At 57.9% G+C, this 14798-nt stretch overlaps 1 protein-coding gene across 2 annotated transcripts in view; it reads right to left on the reverse strand.

Annotated features, from left to right (window-relative positions):
* Nucleotides 1-5876: 5876 nt before the first annotated feature.
* ZHX3 (zinc fingers and homeoboxes 3) overlaps nt 5877-14798 on the reverse strand; it is a 64540-nt gene continuing 55618 nt past the window's right edge. Inside the window, exons 2-4 of one of the 2 annotated variants that reach the window (XR_007130370.1) lie at nt 10166-13182; nt 8197-8621; nt 7192-7202 (exon numbers count right to left, since the gene is read on the reverse strand). Coding sequence is in view for 1 of the 2 variants with exons in the window: in XM_047747023.1 (XP_047602979.1) it covers nt 8611-8621; nt 10166-13031 (2877 nt within the window). In the remaining variant the exon portion in view is untranslated. Of the gene's footprint in view, nt 8622-10165; nt 13183-14798 lie in introns of both variants that reach the window. The other variant, XM_047747023.1, reaches the window with a different exon arrangement.

The following is a 14798-nucleotide window of genomic DNA, read 5'->3' on the forward strand; positions in this document are numbered from 1 at the left end:
TGCCTGCCTGGTGGACGGTGGTGACAGGTCTAAAAAGTCAGCCCAGGGAGCCTGAACAGATATGTCACTGAAAAGATGCAGGTAAGTATAATTAGTTATTTCTTAAAATGGAAATTGGTATACCCCCGTGTGGTAATTCACAAACCACACAAAGTGTGGAGATACCAAGGTTTTTAAGCCAAGTCCAAGGCTGATGAAGAGTTAGAGATTCCAAGCATCCCTTTGCTGTCTGACAAGTCAGACCACAAAGACCTAATAGTTCCCAAGCTCACAGATTGGGGGCCAGTCCTGGTTCACTGTAGGTCCTTCCGAGAACCACCCACTTGGAGAACTGGGATCAGTTTAGAATATTTCTTGCCCACTGAGAAGGTTCGACAATCAGTATCAGGGCTCCTACTGCTCAGGTTCTTGGTGGCCCCCTGGCTTTCTTCTAGAGCTGCTCTGGCCTACTCAGGATGGTCCTTTTCTCATAGACAAGGTGGTGGGTGGGAGTTAACCTGGACTTCCCCGAGCCATGTTTTCCCACTCCGGGTTCTTGTGGCCAGGAGAGAGCTTTAATCTATGAAGAAAGGTTCCGTGCTGGTCTTTCGTTAGGGAAGTCTGTCGTCACAGGACAGGCTTGGCTTGTTGGTACTGACCACTTTTATTTTAATCAGAACATGTTCATTTACTGAACAAGTATCTTTCTAGAGTGTGACTTGGGGAGGAACAGCTCTGAAGTCCTTGCAGTGGCTTCACAGACCTGAGGCATGCCTGTCCCCTGCCACCCACCCACCTTCCCCTGCGACACTGCCTTTGCCTTTCATGGCCAATGTCTTGATCTTTCATCCTGGCAGAAAACATGACAACCCTGTCATGCAGAGACACAGATCAGTTTCACCTCCGTTTCCTCCAGGCAGACCTAACCTCACTGATTGCCCCGGGAGGCCCCCCAAGCAGGTGGGGTGAAGGGAGACACTTGGTGAAACCTGAAGGTCTGGGCCTGTGGTGGGCAGCTGCCTCACCGTGCGTGCAGGCCCTATCCCTGCAGTGGGAAGCTTGGGCTGGCACTGCCTCCCCCGCACTGGGTGAGGCATCACCTGGGAAGCTTCTGAAAATGCCGGTGCCCAGAGCTCAAAGAGCTATTTTCCAAAAGCTGCCCAGGTAAACCAAATGAGCAGAGTTGAGACTCACCAGTTTGTTTTTTGGGGGGTGTCGTCTGCCAAACAAACACACGGCCAGGAGGAGGAAGGCCATGGTACCAGGGGCAAAGACAAGCAGTGGATGGTTCCCTGCAGGGTCCCCTCTCACAGTCTGCAGCAGGAACTACTCCTGGCTGGCTGGCACAGCAGGGACGAAGGGAGGGACTCCGAGTGGCAGGCCTTGACTTCCGGCCGGCAGACATGCGCACACAGCACCACCCAGCTGAGGCCAGGGCCATTCACAAGGATCTGGGGCCATGAGCAGAGGACAAACCCCCCCACCACCACCACCACCACCCGGCACATCCTGAACAACATCTGAAGGCCGGGGCTGGTTCGAAACTCACTCATCTTTCCGTTTGAGCCCGTCATCTCTCACCACTGCTGTTCTTTTGAGGGGAGGAACCAGTTCAAGCAGTATCAGGTTATCCCACCGAACTAGTTCATGGAACAAAATAAGGTCCTGCCTCACATTTCAGTTCAAGAGCTCAAGCTCTGTCTCAGCCTGACAATCCTTGGGTGTTCCTGTGAGAACTCCCAGGGGACTCGTGCCGGGGAGTCAGGAAGGGCTTCGATTTCCTGCCCGGAGCCCACTGCACGGAGGCCCCGCGGAAGCTCACGGCACACAACCCCCCCCCCCGCCCCCGCAGCTCCCCGCAGACTTCTGCTGCCAACTCTGTCCACAGCTGTGTCCCAAGAAGCCACCGCCTGAGCCTGCACGCACCCGGGGGCTTCGGTTGACTGGCTTCAGGACTTCACACCAGGTTGGGTCCGGCTCCCACAGACTTGCTTTACATTCGGCACAAAGCTGCTTTTCAAGGCTTAAGTTGGCCTCCACAGGGCCAAGCCAGGGACAGACCCTCGTGTCCACCTGGGATGGGAACTACCTTTCTATGTCTCTGCTCCCGGGGATATTACTTGTGGACTCCCTTTCTCCTGTCACAGGCCCTCAGAGTCACCCCAAACAAGATGCAATCGCTGACTCCAGGAATGAGGCTTCTAACTTTCCTTCTAGGCCCCTGAGTCCTTACACACGTTCGCCAGCGCCTCCCTAGCAAACACAACGAGCTCTGCTTCTGACTGTTCTCATGGGAAAAGGGGAAAGAAAAGGACTTGCCAGCATCCTCTCACCAGACACCTGAGGACTCCAGGTCTGATTCATCTGCCTTTGTCTATGTGGTGTAATTTCTAAAAACATCACGGTTCCGTCATGGTAGAAGCCCGTCGCGTGGACACAGCAACGTGGGAGACGGCGAGCGGGACTTCTCTGAAGTGGGCCAAGGCGAACGGCCCTGCTCATCCAGCCACGTTTAAGATCAGGCTTGCCTACTAAATAAATCAGCAGATGTCAAGTGTTCTTAGTTTTCCGGGCTCCGCCGCAAAATAAACTCAGCAGATGTGAAATGTATTTAGGTTTTTATTTAGGAACAATCAAAAGATTTGAAGTACCATTTCGGCCCATATCAAATTGTCTAAGCAGTTTGGCCCTGCTCCCTTCATCCAAATCCACAGATACAAAATCTAGGAAATGTGCAATTTGCATCTTAGAAATAGCAGCATCCCCACGGGGGACCTCATGAGGCCTGGAGATTCAGCCCCGAGAGGGCAGCCCACCCCGCCGCCCCGGCACAGCCACGGTCCAAAGGCAAGTTTCGTCTTTCTGTTAAAACGCTTACCCCTGGGTACAGAAGCCCCACTCCACCCAGGCCTGACCCGCAGAGTGTGCCCCTCGGTTTGGTGTCACACCTGGGGCCGCAGGGGGGAGGGACCCTCTTGTACAGTTCGGTGAAGTTTCCATTTGTCTCTGGACAAACAGGGCAGTTGCCTCTTGGCACCAAGATGATCCCGCCTTTCAGGCGTCTCTGGGCGACGGGAGGCGCGCCAGGGCAAACTGCCCACCAGCCACTCCTGGCCTTCCCGTGGCCCCGGACACCAGAGGGAAGTGGGTGGCAGGAGGCCGGCAGGACTCGGGCCGTCGGGAAGGAACTGCAGCCGCGCAACCTCCTGACAAGCCCCAGACTGTGCTCAGCAAACTTCCAATCAACGACGGCCGGCAGGGGACAGGAAGGCTGTGTGTTTTCTTCGTTTGCTGACGAAGAATGACGGCCCGGTCGGCCCTCCTGACAGCCGAGCGGTAAGCATGCCCAGAAGTGCCGCAGGAACGCTTCTGCTCGGGGCACCCCGACCCTGGCGCTCACCCGGGCTCCCTGGGGCTCCCGCCCAGCCAGCATCTCAAGCGAACGGCCAGAAGGAGACCACTGTGTGGGCAGGAACCAAGGACCAGTGACAGTCTTTCTCCTTAAACACAAATAACACAACAGCTACCACGAGGGGCGATTCCCACTCTCCACCAGCAGGTCTACTCCGGGGTCTGACCCTCGGGAACGACCACACGCTTGCAGCCTTCTACGTCCAGTGACTCGGAACAGCCTCTACCTTGGACGATTCCCCTAAGGCTCCACCCGGATACTTGAAATACTTCTAAGTCCCCCACTTAGCGTGGGAACGAAGAGCAGTCCTAGGGCACAGCAGTCCTAGAAACGCCACTAACACGCAAGCGCTCTGGTGCGCGCAGGCGACCGCGGCAGAGCGGGGCTCCGGAGGAAGAGGCGCTAATGGCAGGTCGACTGGCAGACTCTCGTGCGCCCCGGTTTGCCCCCTGCCCCCCGCGGGCCGCGGGCCGAGGGAAGGACACCCAGCAGAAGGGAAGATGACCACCTCTGAAAAGCCCTGCGCGCTGGGCTCGCCCCTCCCTCCGGCTCCAGCCTGAGCAGCCACAAGGGCCAGGCTCTGTGTTTTTGGTGGATCTTGGCAGTCCTGCCAACCAAAAGACAGTGTTTTTACAAATCAAGGTGGCAGGTGCTTGCTGTCACCCATATCCGTGTGATGACCGGGGCCTGCTGGTCCTGCCAGGCCTGGGGGTTTCCGCCCCTGCTCGGGACCTCTGCAGACAGAATGGCTGCTTCCTGCCGGAACCAGGCTGTCCAGTCTCCCGTCTGGGGAAGGCCTGCGGGGGCCCCGTTCAGAGGAGTGGCCAGGTTCGTGGCCAGTCTTGACAAGTCACTCAGGACTGAGAAACAGAAAAGCAGGCTGTGGATCACCCCTAGGACCAAATGCTCTGAGTGCTCTACCTGCCCCGCTGCGCGCCCTTGCTGGGTCCGCTCAGAGAAGCCCCTGCCCGGGGCGACCCGGTGCCAGGAACAGCACACAGGCTGGGACAGAAACCAACTCCCACCGAGGCCTCTCTGTCCCTTCTGGACGCAGAGCTGGCCTGCCTAGCCAGCCAAGGCGCACCTGCAGTCGTCCCTCCTGTGGTCACTTGGCCTAAATCAAAACCCGTCACTTTACCTCCCCGGCCCTGGCGCCGCACCACCTGGCTGTTGTAAACGACCAGAGAAGGAGCGCTGGTTCCCTCAGACCGAAGCCAGGCTGGGAGCGGGGCCCGCTTGGAAGAAGGCTTGGGCTCCCCAGCCACGCAGAGATGGCCCCCCCAGGTCTGGGCAGGAAGGCTGGGTGGGCCTGTGCTCCTCAGGAAAGAGAACAAAGGAAGCACAGTCGGGAGACCTGGACATGGGACTCCAGACGGGAGTGAGGCGAGCCCAGCCTGTCAACGCCCTGGGCCAGCGGCTGCTGGCTCCGGCCTAGAAGCTGGTCCTATAGACACTCAGCCATCTACAGGGTCTTCCCCGGCATTCGACTGAGCCTCGCGTGTCAGTGGGATAAGGGAAAATTAAGGATAATTAAACTTAATACGAAAGGTGGGTCAAACCAATAACCTGCTCCAGATAAACTCTGAGCAAGGAAAGGGGGAGAAAAATTAGAAAAAGCCCAAATTCCAGGTTTGGTTAAAAAAAAAATAAAAATAAAATTCCAGGTTTGGTTGGTTTCACGCTTTCTTGTTGGCCGGTTCTCCTCTCCTACAAAGCACCTTTCTGCACTGGGCCGTGGTGTTTACACGGATGAGGATGCTCCAGTGCAAGGGCTGCAGTTGGGGAAGGGAACAGGAAGACACGAGGCAACGCGGCCGGGGACCAGCAGCCCAGCAGGGAGCGTGTGGAGGAGGTGGGGAGAGCCCGAGCACCCGGCCTCCATGGAAAGCAGCCTGGCACAGATGTCCCAGGGCCAGAGCGGGGAGGAAGGGGACATAGGACCTGTCACTGAGCCAACGACTGAGCAGGATGAAGAGCCACATCTTAGCCTGGAAAACACGCTGGAACTTCCTGGTGGGACAGCCCCCATGGCCAGCTGGAACGCCACCGTCCATGCACAGGGGAGCAGACAAGCTACCAGCCCACACTGCCCGGCTCCCACACCCATGCTTCTGGAGAACAGGGAGCAGGGCCTCTGCTCGGGTGCTTGCTCGGGGCACTGTGGTCCAGCGGGACAGCCGCCAGTCACCCGGCAAGGCCAGGAGCTCCAAGTCACGTGGCGCTACCAAACCCCAAATGCCAACAGGGCCATCTGAGCAGGGCGCTCTGTTTCAGGAACGCGAGACTCCTGAACAGGAGAACTCTCCTCTCAAATCAAAAAGCTCCCTCATAGTCAAGAGTTAAAGTAAGTAACAAAATATGCAAGATCTATGTATCATAAATCCAGATTTCCTTGATCAGATGATGATCCGGTTTCACCTACTACAACTGCATCTACAACCCCAGGTAAAAAATAAAACAAACCAAACATGTGCCAGACACAGGAGACGAGAAACACTGAAATGTTTACTATCTGTGACGAGGCCACGTGCATACAGAGGAGAAAGATGAGTCATCTTATACAACAGGCTTTCTTCAGGGGGGACTAACCCCACGTCTCAACTCTGCAGCCCACAGACCGCCTTCTGCCAGAGGTGACATCACAGACACGCTTTGACGGCGTGCAAAACCACGGTGACCTGTCCTGTGACAGGACACAGGGCTGTCTGCTGCGGCCCACACTCCCCGCAAGCCCCCGCCACTGCCCTCCAGGCCTGTGTGGGTCTCCGTGTCGGGTGAGCAGTATTCCCCGAGCACCCAGAGCCCTGGGCACTGGCTCGCTGACCCAGCCATCTTGCTCGCCATCACCGTGACCGTGATTTTTTGTGACCGTGAGGCTCCAACCCACTATTCGCTCGGGTCCAAGCCCACAGCAAGGGGGTGGGCCTCTCTAGGCTGCTGGGGGCCTTCCCTGGGCCGTCTTGCCATTCGTGGCAGGGCTAAGAGCTGTGAGGAAAACACGCCCAGGCAGGCAAGCCTGCAGCTTCTCCACTGTCTAGAGACAGGCTGGTTCTGAGGCTGGGTCGCTGTGTCCTATGTGAACTTGTCCACCATGAAATTTATTTTTTGTGTTGCTGTTTGGGTTGTAAATGAAATATGAACACAAGCTAAATAACCGAGAAAATTCTCTTTAAAACCCTCTGGCCAATGCGGGGCTCAGAGGGAGGCCGGCAGGCCGGTGTCGCCAACACTCAGATGGTTTCCGGCCAGGCCGCCGCAGTGGCACCTTGGGCCTGGCATTCCCTCTGACGCAGGCTCCTTTCCCCAGCAGCCACGTGCCGGGAGCTTCCTCAAGTGTATACCTCAGGTGGACATTTTACAAGTATCGAATGAGCATCTGTACTATATCTATGCGTATATATAAATTAATCTGCATGTACATAAACCCTAAATGAAAAATTCCAGGTGTCTGTTCTCTGCAGGAAGGCAATCACTCACCATGGGCAATTCTGCCACGAGGTCTTTGGGGCTAAAGGCTTCACACTCAAATGAAAAGGACACAAACACAGGGTGCGGAACTTGCCAAGTACTTGTACATCATGTTTGAAACAACTCAGAGGTGGTCCCTACTGGGCCTGGGAGAGCGGGAGAAGACACTCTAGAAGAGCAGGGGCTCAAGGGCTTCTGCTGTCCGGAGAAAGCCGTCTCCTGGAAGGCAAACCGTGCCACCACCATCTTCGTCCTTGGAGCCAAGACAGCAAGGGGCCGCACCCAGTTCAGTTCTGGGTAGGGTCAGGGAGACAGCGCCTACCCTCCCGCCAGCCTGTCGAGCCTGAAGCCCCCGCCCTCTCTCTCTGGGGCCGCTTTGTGCTGCCCCCCCAGCCCGGGCCCAGGAGGAGCATGTTCACAGGGCCTTGGGGAAGCTCACAGGCTTAGGGAAGCAGGTGGTCTCTGGCAGGCGAGTGGAGCTGCCGGGGACATGACTTCCGCCTGCCCCACCTTCGCCCGCTGCTCTCAGAACAGCCAGTTTTGGGGAAACAGCGATTTACCAAGTCGTACAGCTTTGTAAGCAAGTTGCCCAGTGTTTCAAAAGCACCTTTTCCTGTGATTTTTCTCAATAAAAAAAATGGTATGAGGATTAGGCTAAAGAAGATCTTGTTTCCAAATCTGGGAATATAAAATCCTCACAAGGGCCTGTCCAGTGATGCCCAGCACCCAGCCAGGCCCTCGGCGCGGGGGGGCCACGAGCACCCTGGGTGTCCGGCCAGGACCCCCCATCTGCAGGTGTCCGTGCCGAGGACCACCCCCGCTCTGACAGCTCCTGGCTCCCCAGATCCCAGAGCGTTCGCTCTTACTCCCAGCGGAGCGCGGGTCTTCCTTCCCAGACTGCTGGCGGCCGTGAAGGGAGTGGGGGTCAAGGGCTGCGACAACCACAGCGGCCAGAGCCGCACGCTGGGGCCGTGCACTTCTGCGTTCGGCCCCGCCTGCTCCTTTCCTCAGTTTTCCTCTCACTCTCAGAACATCTAGACTGAAAAACAACAACAAAAACGTGGGCACGGCGGTCAGTACATCGGGCTTGACAACAAATGCCTCAAGAACTTGATCTGATAACTGAAAAGTTCTGGTCCATGATTCAAACTCCCACGAACAAGCAGTGTGGCTGCGACGGCTTCCGAGCCCGGGGAGCGAGCACTAGCAGGTGGCCGGCGCCCGCCGCGGCGCCCCCAGGGCAGGGCCGGGCAAGGCCCCCTCGGGCAGCGGCCTGGGCAGACGCCGCCTTACTGAGGAGCGCGGGGGCGCCCAGGGCTTCGCGAGCTGCAGAGAACAGACACAGGGCGTCTGCAGAGAGGACGCGAGACCCCGCGCTGCTGGCTAACCCAGCTTTCTACGTGACGAAAGCGTTCGTAATCGGATGTTTTATTAAATGTGGATAGGCGGATTTATAGGTTAAAAACTTGATTCCGTGTCTATGAATATGAACTCCGAACTATTTTATCCACTGGAAGGCAAAGGAAAGGTCCTACGTGGTGGGAGGAAGGACTGACAAGCACTCTGCTCTCCCCGGGCGCACTGGGCGGCGGCGGCAGGCTCTGGGCGGGCGGCGAGGCCTCCAGAAGCTCCGGGCGAGCCCGGCGGCGGCGGGCATGGGAGCGGCGTGTGGCCGCGGAGGCGGGGTGAGCCCTTCCCCATGGCAGGCGGCGTCCCAGACGGGCCAGTCCTTCAAAGTGAGCAGTTCCCATTCAGTCTGTTTCTGAGGAGAAAACACAGGCCTGTCACCTCCTCAGCGGCCGCCACCTGGACCGCCCCACCTCCCAGCAGCCGGGACAAGGGCCGCGCCCTCCCGCCCGCCGCCCGCCAGCCCCGCAGCGCCCCCGACCGACCAGCGCCCCCGAAGCCGGGCCGCCACTGGGTGCCTCAGAGGCCCACGGTCCGGGACGCTCGCCGTCGCGGCTCGCGCACAGAGGCCGGCGGTGGAGAAACCAAGCACAGACACACGGACAAGCCCTTCCTGAAGCCAAGGGTTTCGTGCTTCAGACAGAAGAGGAGGCGGCCACAGTGCCACACCTGCTCTGTCCCAACAGGGGACACCACACTTGGCCCAGCGGTGGATTCAGGAGCGGGGGCGGGGGCGGGCAGTCCTTGTGACTCAAACCCACTCATCCCACCTCCCGGTTAGCTTTTCTTTCTAATTGTGATAAAACATACATGACATAAAAGCTACCATTTGAACCATTTTTGGTTTTAGATACATTCACAGGGTTTGTAACCACCACCCTATTTCCAGCTACCCCCAAAATATACTTCAGTGAAATTTTAATTTAAAGAATCTAGATTGTTCTAGTTGCCAGCAATCCCCAAGGGCATGCCCAGTGCTGGAGAAGGTGCCCCAGGCAACCAGCCCCGAAAAGCCAGTCCTGTTTCCTGGAGCCCACCACCGCCTGTGAGGGCCTCATTGACTCATGGGGGCCTGAGGAAGACAAGGCCAAGTCTGGAAATATTGGACCCAGAACCAACTTCTAAAGGTCCCCAAATCGGAGAATCTGAGAATCCAGACACTTGCTCAGTTTCCACGGGCTGCTGGCCATCCTGTGATGAGGCTTCTACGGAGACAAACCCCCAACAATAGGGAGGGGAAGGGGAGGCTGGGACCCCGGGGGGTCAGGACCTGATACTGCCAAAGTGACTTGTCTGGGGCTTTAAAACTATCTTTGGTAACTTATCTTCTAAAGTTTTCTTTCAAGCTAATACCAGGGATACGATCCAGAGAAACGGAGGAACAAAACTCAAGCTTTTGATTCCACAGATGTCTAAGAGGGAAGATGATTTCCCATTTCTCCAAATCAGAAAGAGCAACAAATGCAAATTACAGGGCTTTCACCATTTACATAAAAGCACTTCCCACATCTAAGGGCAATCTGAGCCCCTTTCCTTCTGCTCGCCATCCTGAGTTGAATTTCCTCAACAGTCCTGTTGCTCTCTCCTTACAACCGGGAGCTGTGGTTCCCTCTGACTCTGAGGGTGCTTTGACCTACTCTCCCACTGCTAGGAAATGTCTAGAAAAGCTTGCACACTTACAGGCCCACTGTGTTCCTTTCCCTAACGACACAGGAAACACATCACACTGTAGGTCATATTCCATGGCGCTCTAATGGCTTCTGCTGCCGGCTGCCCCCTGAAGCAGCCGGCCACTTGATCCCACTGCCAGGGAGCTTAGGAACAGCAGTCACCCCCGTGGCCTGTCAGGGGCCCCGCCCTCCCCACAGCGGATGGCCCTGGACCCCGAGGGCTCCTTACCCAGCTGAAGTCCAGCCTGGGGACTCCGGGTGTCAAAGGGCTCCAAGCTGGCCTCAGGGGCGCCGGGCTCCCACGACTCACTGTTTTCCGACACCTCTGCATAGGCGTCCCCAGTCCCTTTGTGCACGGCTGCAGGCTCACGGGCGCCCTGGTCCTCGCCGCCCGTGTCCGCCACAGCCCGGGTGTCCTCGCCCATCTTCTCCGCAAACCACTGCTTGACCTGCTGGGAGCTCATCTGGGTCTGGTCGCAGAGGCTCTGCAGGTCCTCCTCCCGCAGCGTCTTGTGCGTCCCGTAGTAGTCCTGCAGCAGCTCCCGGTTGCCAGGGGCGATGACCAGCAGCCCCGGAGGGAAGTTGCCCCGCTTATAGTCTTCGTACCACTTGAGCTGGCCGTTCTTCAGGGCGTACCTGCTGTCCCCGAACCAGCGCACCACCTCGGGCCGCGGCAGGCCGGTCTGGGCCGTGATGGCGTCATAGTCCTGGGTGCTGGGCCACCGTGTCTGCACGAAGAGCCGGCGCAGCAGGTGCCGCTGCGGGGCCGTCTTCTTGCAGCTTGCCTTGCCTGGGGGCTGCTCCGCAGGCTTGCCGGGCCCCTCCTCTTCGGGCTCGCAGGCGCCCGGCCCCGGGAGCTCGCTCCTGCCGTTGGCCTCGGTGACCCGCAGGTTCTTGAGGTTGATTTTGATGGGGCTGACCTTGCGCTCTGCCAGGGCGTGGCTGCCGAGCCCTTCCAGGGAGCCGTCTTCGCCGGGGACCCTCAGGTCCCCCACCAGCTCCCCTTCTCCCGCCTCGTCCTCGGCAGCCGCCACGGCCTCCTCATCCGGGCCGGGGCCCTCGTCGGCCCTCCTGGGGTCCTCGGCACTCACTCTCTTCCGCCTCTCCGAGAACCAGCTGTCGATCTCTCTCCGGGTCATCTTGGTTTCAGTCCTCAGGCGGTCCAGCTCCTCGTCGGGAGGAAGGGGGTTTTGTGCAAAACTGCTCTCCAGGGCTCTGAGCTGCTCTGGGGCTCGCTCCTTGTACTTGGTTGGGGTGAAATCGGGGGTCTGGTGCCAGGCCTGGCGTCTGGCGGAAGGGGGGGCTGCCAGGGTGGCGGCTGGCGGGACGCAGGGCACCTCGGGGGCCTTGGCCACCGCCGGAGAGCAGGGCGCCTCGGGCCCGGGGTCAATGACGACGGCACCAGGGTCGCCGGGCAGCACGGCCCTGGAGCCCTTCAGGTTCCGGCAGTGGTACCTGCGGTCGCTGAACCACTTGCGCACCTCCCTGGTGCTGAGGCCGGTCACCTTGGTCAGGTGCTCCACCTCGCTCTGCCCTGGGAACTGGTTCCGACAGAAACTTCCCTTCAGGGCGGACAGCTGCTCGTGAGACTTCTTGTTCTTGTAGATGCTGGCGTCCAGGAAGGCTTGCGAGGTGATGCTGGGGCACGCCGTGAGCAGCGACTGGGCCGCGTTGACCACCTTCACCGCCGACGCCGTGTTGGAGCACACCGTGTTAATGGGCGCCGCGGGGGGCTGCTTGGGCACCGACGTGACGGCGGGCGGCAGGGACGAGCCGGGCGCCTGCAGCCCATTGGCCATCAGCGGCTGCGTGACCAGCAAGCCGCCCGCCGTGCCCTCCGGCTGCCCCACCACGTGACCCGGGAGGGCGGCCTGGATGAGGTGCTGGACGCCGCCGGCATTGGCCACCAGGGGCGTGTTGAGGACGGTGATCGTGGGCTGGGGAACGGACTGAATGACCGTGTTGAACATCTTCTTCCGGGCATCCTCAATCTCCTCGGGGGACCAGCTGATGCCCTGCTTCAGCCTCTGGGCTGTGAACCAGATCTTGAGCTGCTCTTCCGGGTACTTGGTGACCACGGTCAGATAGCAGAGCTCCGCTTTGGTTGGGTAGGGGAACTTATGGAACGAGTTCTTCAGAAAGCTGTTGGAGTCCATGGCCGCATTGTAGGTGGGGATGCTGCTCAGGGGGATCATCACCTTGGGGAGGGACTTGGACGTGGGCAGCGGCTGGTGCCCATGGTGCTGGGCGTGCACGGGGGGCGGCTGCTGCAGGGGGAGGAACTGCGCTATGCCGGCCGGCAGGACCGGCACCGCTCCCAGCAGGGGCCCGTTGGCTGCGTGTGGCCCTTTGGCCGAGCTGGCGGCCGGCTGACTGACCGGGACCGCCCCATTGACAAAGGGGTGGTCCCCCTCCTTCGCCTCGGTCTCCCCAGATGGTGGGTTTGGTAAGGCCGTGTCACCCACAGGCTGACTGGGCATGTTCTCCTTGAGCGTATGAATTTTTTTGGCTTCAGCTTTGCCTTTCATTATCTTCATGATTGGAGTTTTGGTAATGATGATTTCGGCCTGTCCGTCAGTCCCTTCAGCATTGGGCTCACTCGGTGTGTCGGGAGCACAGGTGCTCTCGGGGACGCTCTGCTCCACGACCACATGATTGTCTGGCTTGGCCACATTCCATACAAAGCTGGCTTCTCCCGAGTGACACTTGGCATTGTGCAGAGAAAGGCCCTCAGGAGTTTTTGCCAGAAAACTGCATTCAGTGCATACAAAAGTTGGATCCTTATTAAAGTCTGGGTGCTCTGAGTTCATATGTCCCACAAACTGAGTTATGTCCTGGGATCTGAAATCACAGTATTTGCAGGAATACGAATAGCCGTCCAACGTGCCCCGGTGCCCGTTGGCCAGGGCGGGGCCATCAGTACTGCTGGGTGTCGGGGCAGCCTCGCTGCTGCTGGCAGGCGCTTCGGGGGGCAGCTCCTGCTGGGGTCCTTCTGGTAAAGCCTCGGCGGGCTGGGCCTCCGCACTGGCGTCCTGTAGCACCATGGTCTTCACAGGGATCATGCACGGGGTGGTGGACTTCCTCTTGCTAGCCATGGCGACAATCACACTGGCTGACGGGGGGTGAGCGCCTGTCCCGTCAAGGGCCTCACAGTGTAAGTTCCAGCTGCTCCATGTGGACCAAAGAAACAGTTTCCAAGGGCAGTTTTCTCAGTTGTTTGCAGAAAGCAAGTTTTTCCTATTAAACCTAAGGAGGAAGAAAAAAATGCTCATGATCTCTTAGGCTCTGGCCGTGTACTTCCAGACACCCAGACGAACCCTGCAGCTTGCCTTGTATGACAGGGACCTTTTCTCGAGAGGTTCCCCAGCAGCCTGAATGTGGAGCCCCCACACACCAACAAAGTAGGGCCCTGAAGTATGACCTGGGGAGGTTCCAATACCATTTAATAGACTTAAGACATATGTTTTGTTTTGTATTTCCCTCTGTATTCTTGTATTAAGTAACTCAGATTCAAAAACCAAGCAACAATAACAATAAAATAATCCTTTTTTCGATCTCCAAGTTAATTCTGACCATGTCAGAGCGAGAACAAAACATCTAGTGTAATTCTTGTTTAAATGTTTGGGCCAACAAGGGTTTTTCTTTTCATAGCCTTCCCACACATGAGAACAAGACGCCGCCTCTGCCTCTCCCAAGTCAGGCCCAGAGGCCAAAGTCAGCTGCAGTGTGTTAAGTGGCAAGGGGGGGGGGGGTGTCTGGCGGCCCACAGGAGCGGGGCCTCCCTCTGTGGCCTTTCCCTGCCCGGCCACACCCACCAGGATGGCTTTCATCACGATGACAGATAACAATGCGCACAGGCGAGGCCGGGGTGAAATGAGAGCCTTCCTCTGTGGCCGGTGAGATGCCTGTGAATTGGCAGAGCCTCTCTGTAAATCAGCTTGGCAGTTCTTCGAGAAGTGAAATGAAGAGTTACCGTAAGACTCAGTAAGTCCAGTGCTACGTATACACACAGAAGAAGTAACAATAGATTCACACAAACACTGCGCACAGATACGCATGACTTCATAATAATGGCTAAGAGGTAGAAACCACCTCAGTGCGCACCGGCGGGCGGATGCACGGACCAAACCGGGCACGTCTATCTGGCGGAGGACTGAGGTGCCATCGCGTGCTGCAACACGGATGGAAACATGCGAACTGCAAGTAGGTGGCCCCAAACGCCACATGTCATATCACTGCATTTGTAGGAAAGGCCCGGGAGCTGTCCATCCCCAGGGATGGAAAACAGACCAGTGGTTGCCAAGGGCTGAGGGAGGGCGAGCATGGGAGCCACCGCTAATGGTATGAGGTTTCTTCTGGGGTGATGAAATGCTCTGAGTTGTGATGACCAAAAAAACCCGTGAATACGCTGGAAACCATTAAAAGGTCAAACCCGAAAGGGGAGGAGGACAGAGCGCTAAAGCTCTCTGTTTTGTACAAGAGGACTTCCTTCCCCCCTTCTGAGGTCCCTGCACAGGGGACATCATTTATTTCTGCTACTGCCTGACGTAACCTGGTAGGATTTATTTCTGCTCTGGGTGCAGGGGAACGGCTGGTTGTGAACAGGAGGGCGCAGAGGAGAGAGGGAAGAGAGCGCGGAGCTGCCAGCTAACGGCAGCACCAGCACAGACTGAAGAGACCTGAGCTCTCGGGGGTGGGGGTGGGGGAAGTGTAGAACTCAGGAGCAGGAGAGCACAGGGCCCCGCAGACAGGGCACCAATGCCACAGTGCCACCACTGAAGTCTGCGATGGGGTTGGGCTTCACCGAGGAAGCGTTAAATCACGTTCCTTGTATTTTACTCGCGAAGGCTGGGAAAGTGCGC

This window comes from Lutra lutra, chromosome 9 (genome assembly GCF_902655055.1).
Source record: "Lutra lutra chromosome 9, mLutLut1.2, whole genome shotgun sequence".
Classification (NCBI taxonomy): Eukaryota; Metazoa; Chordata; class Mammalia; order Carnivora; family Mustelidae; genus Lutra; species Lutra lutra.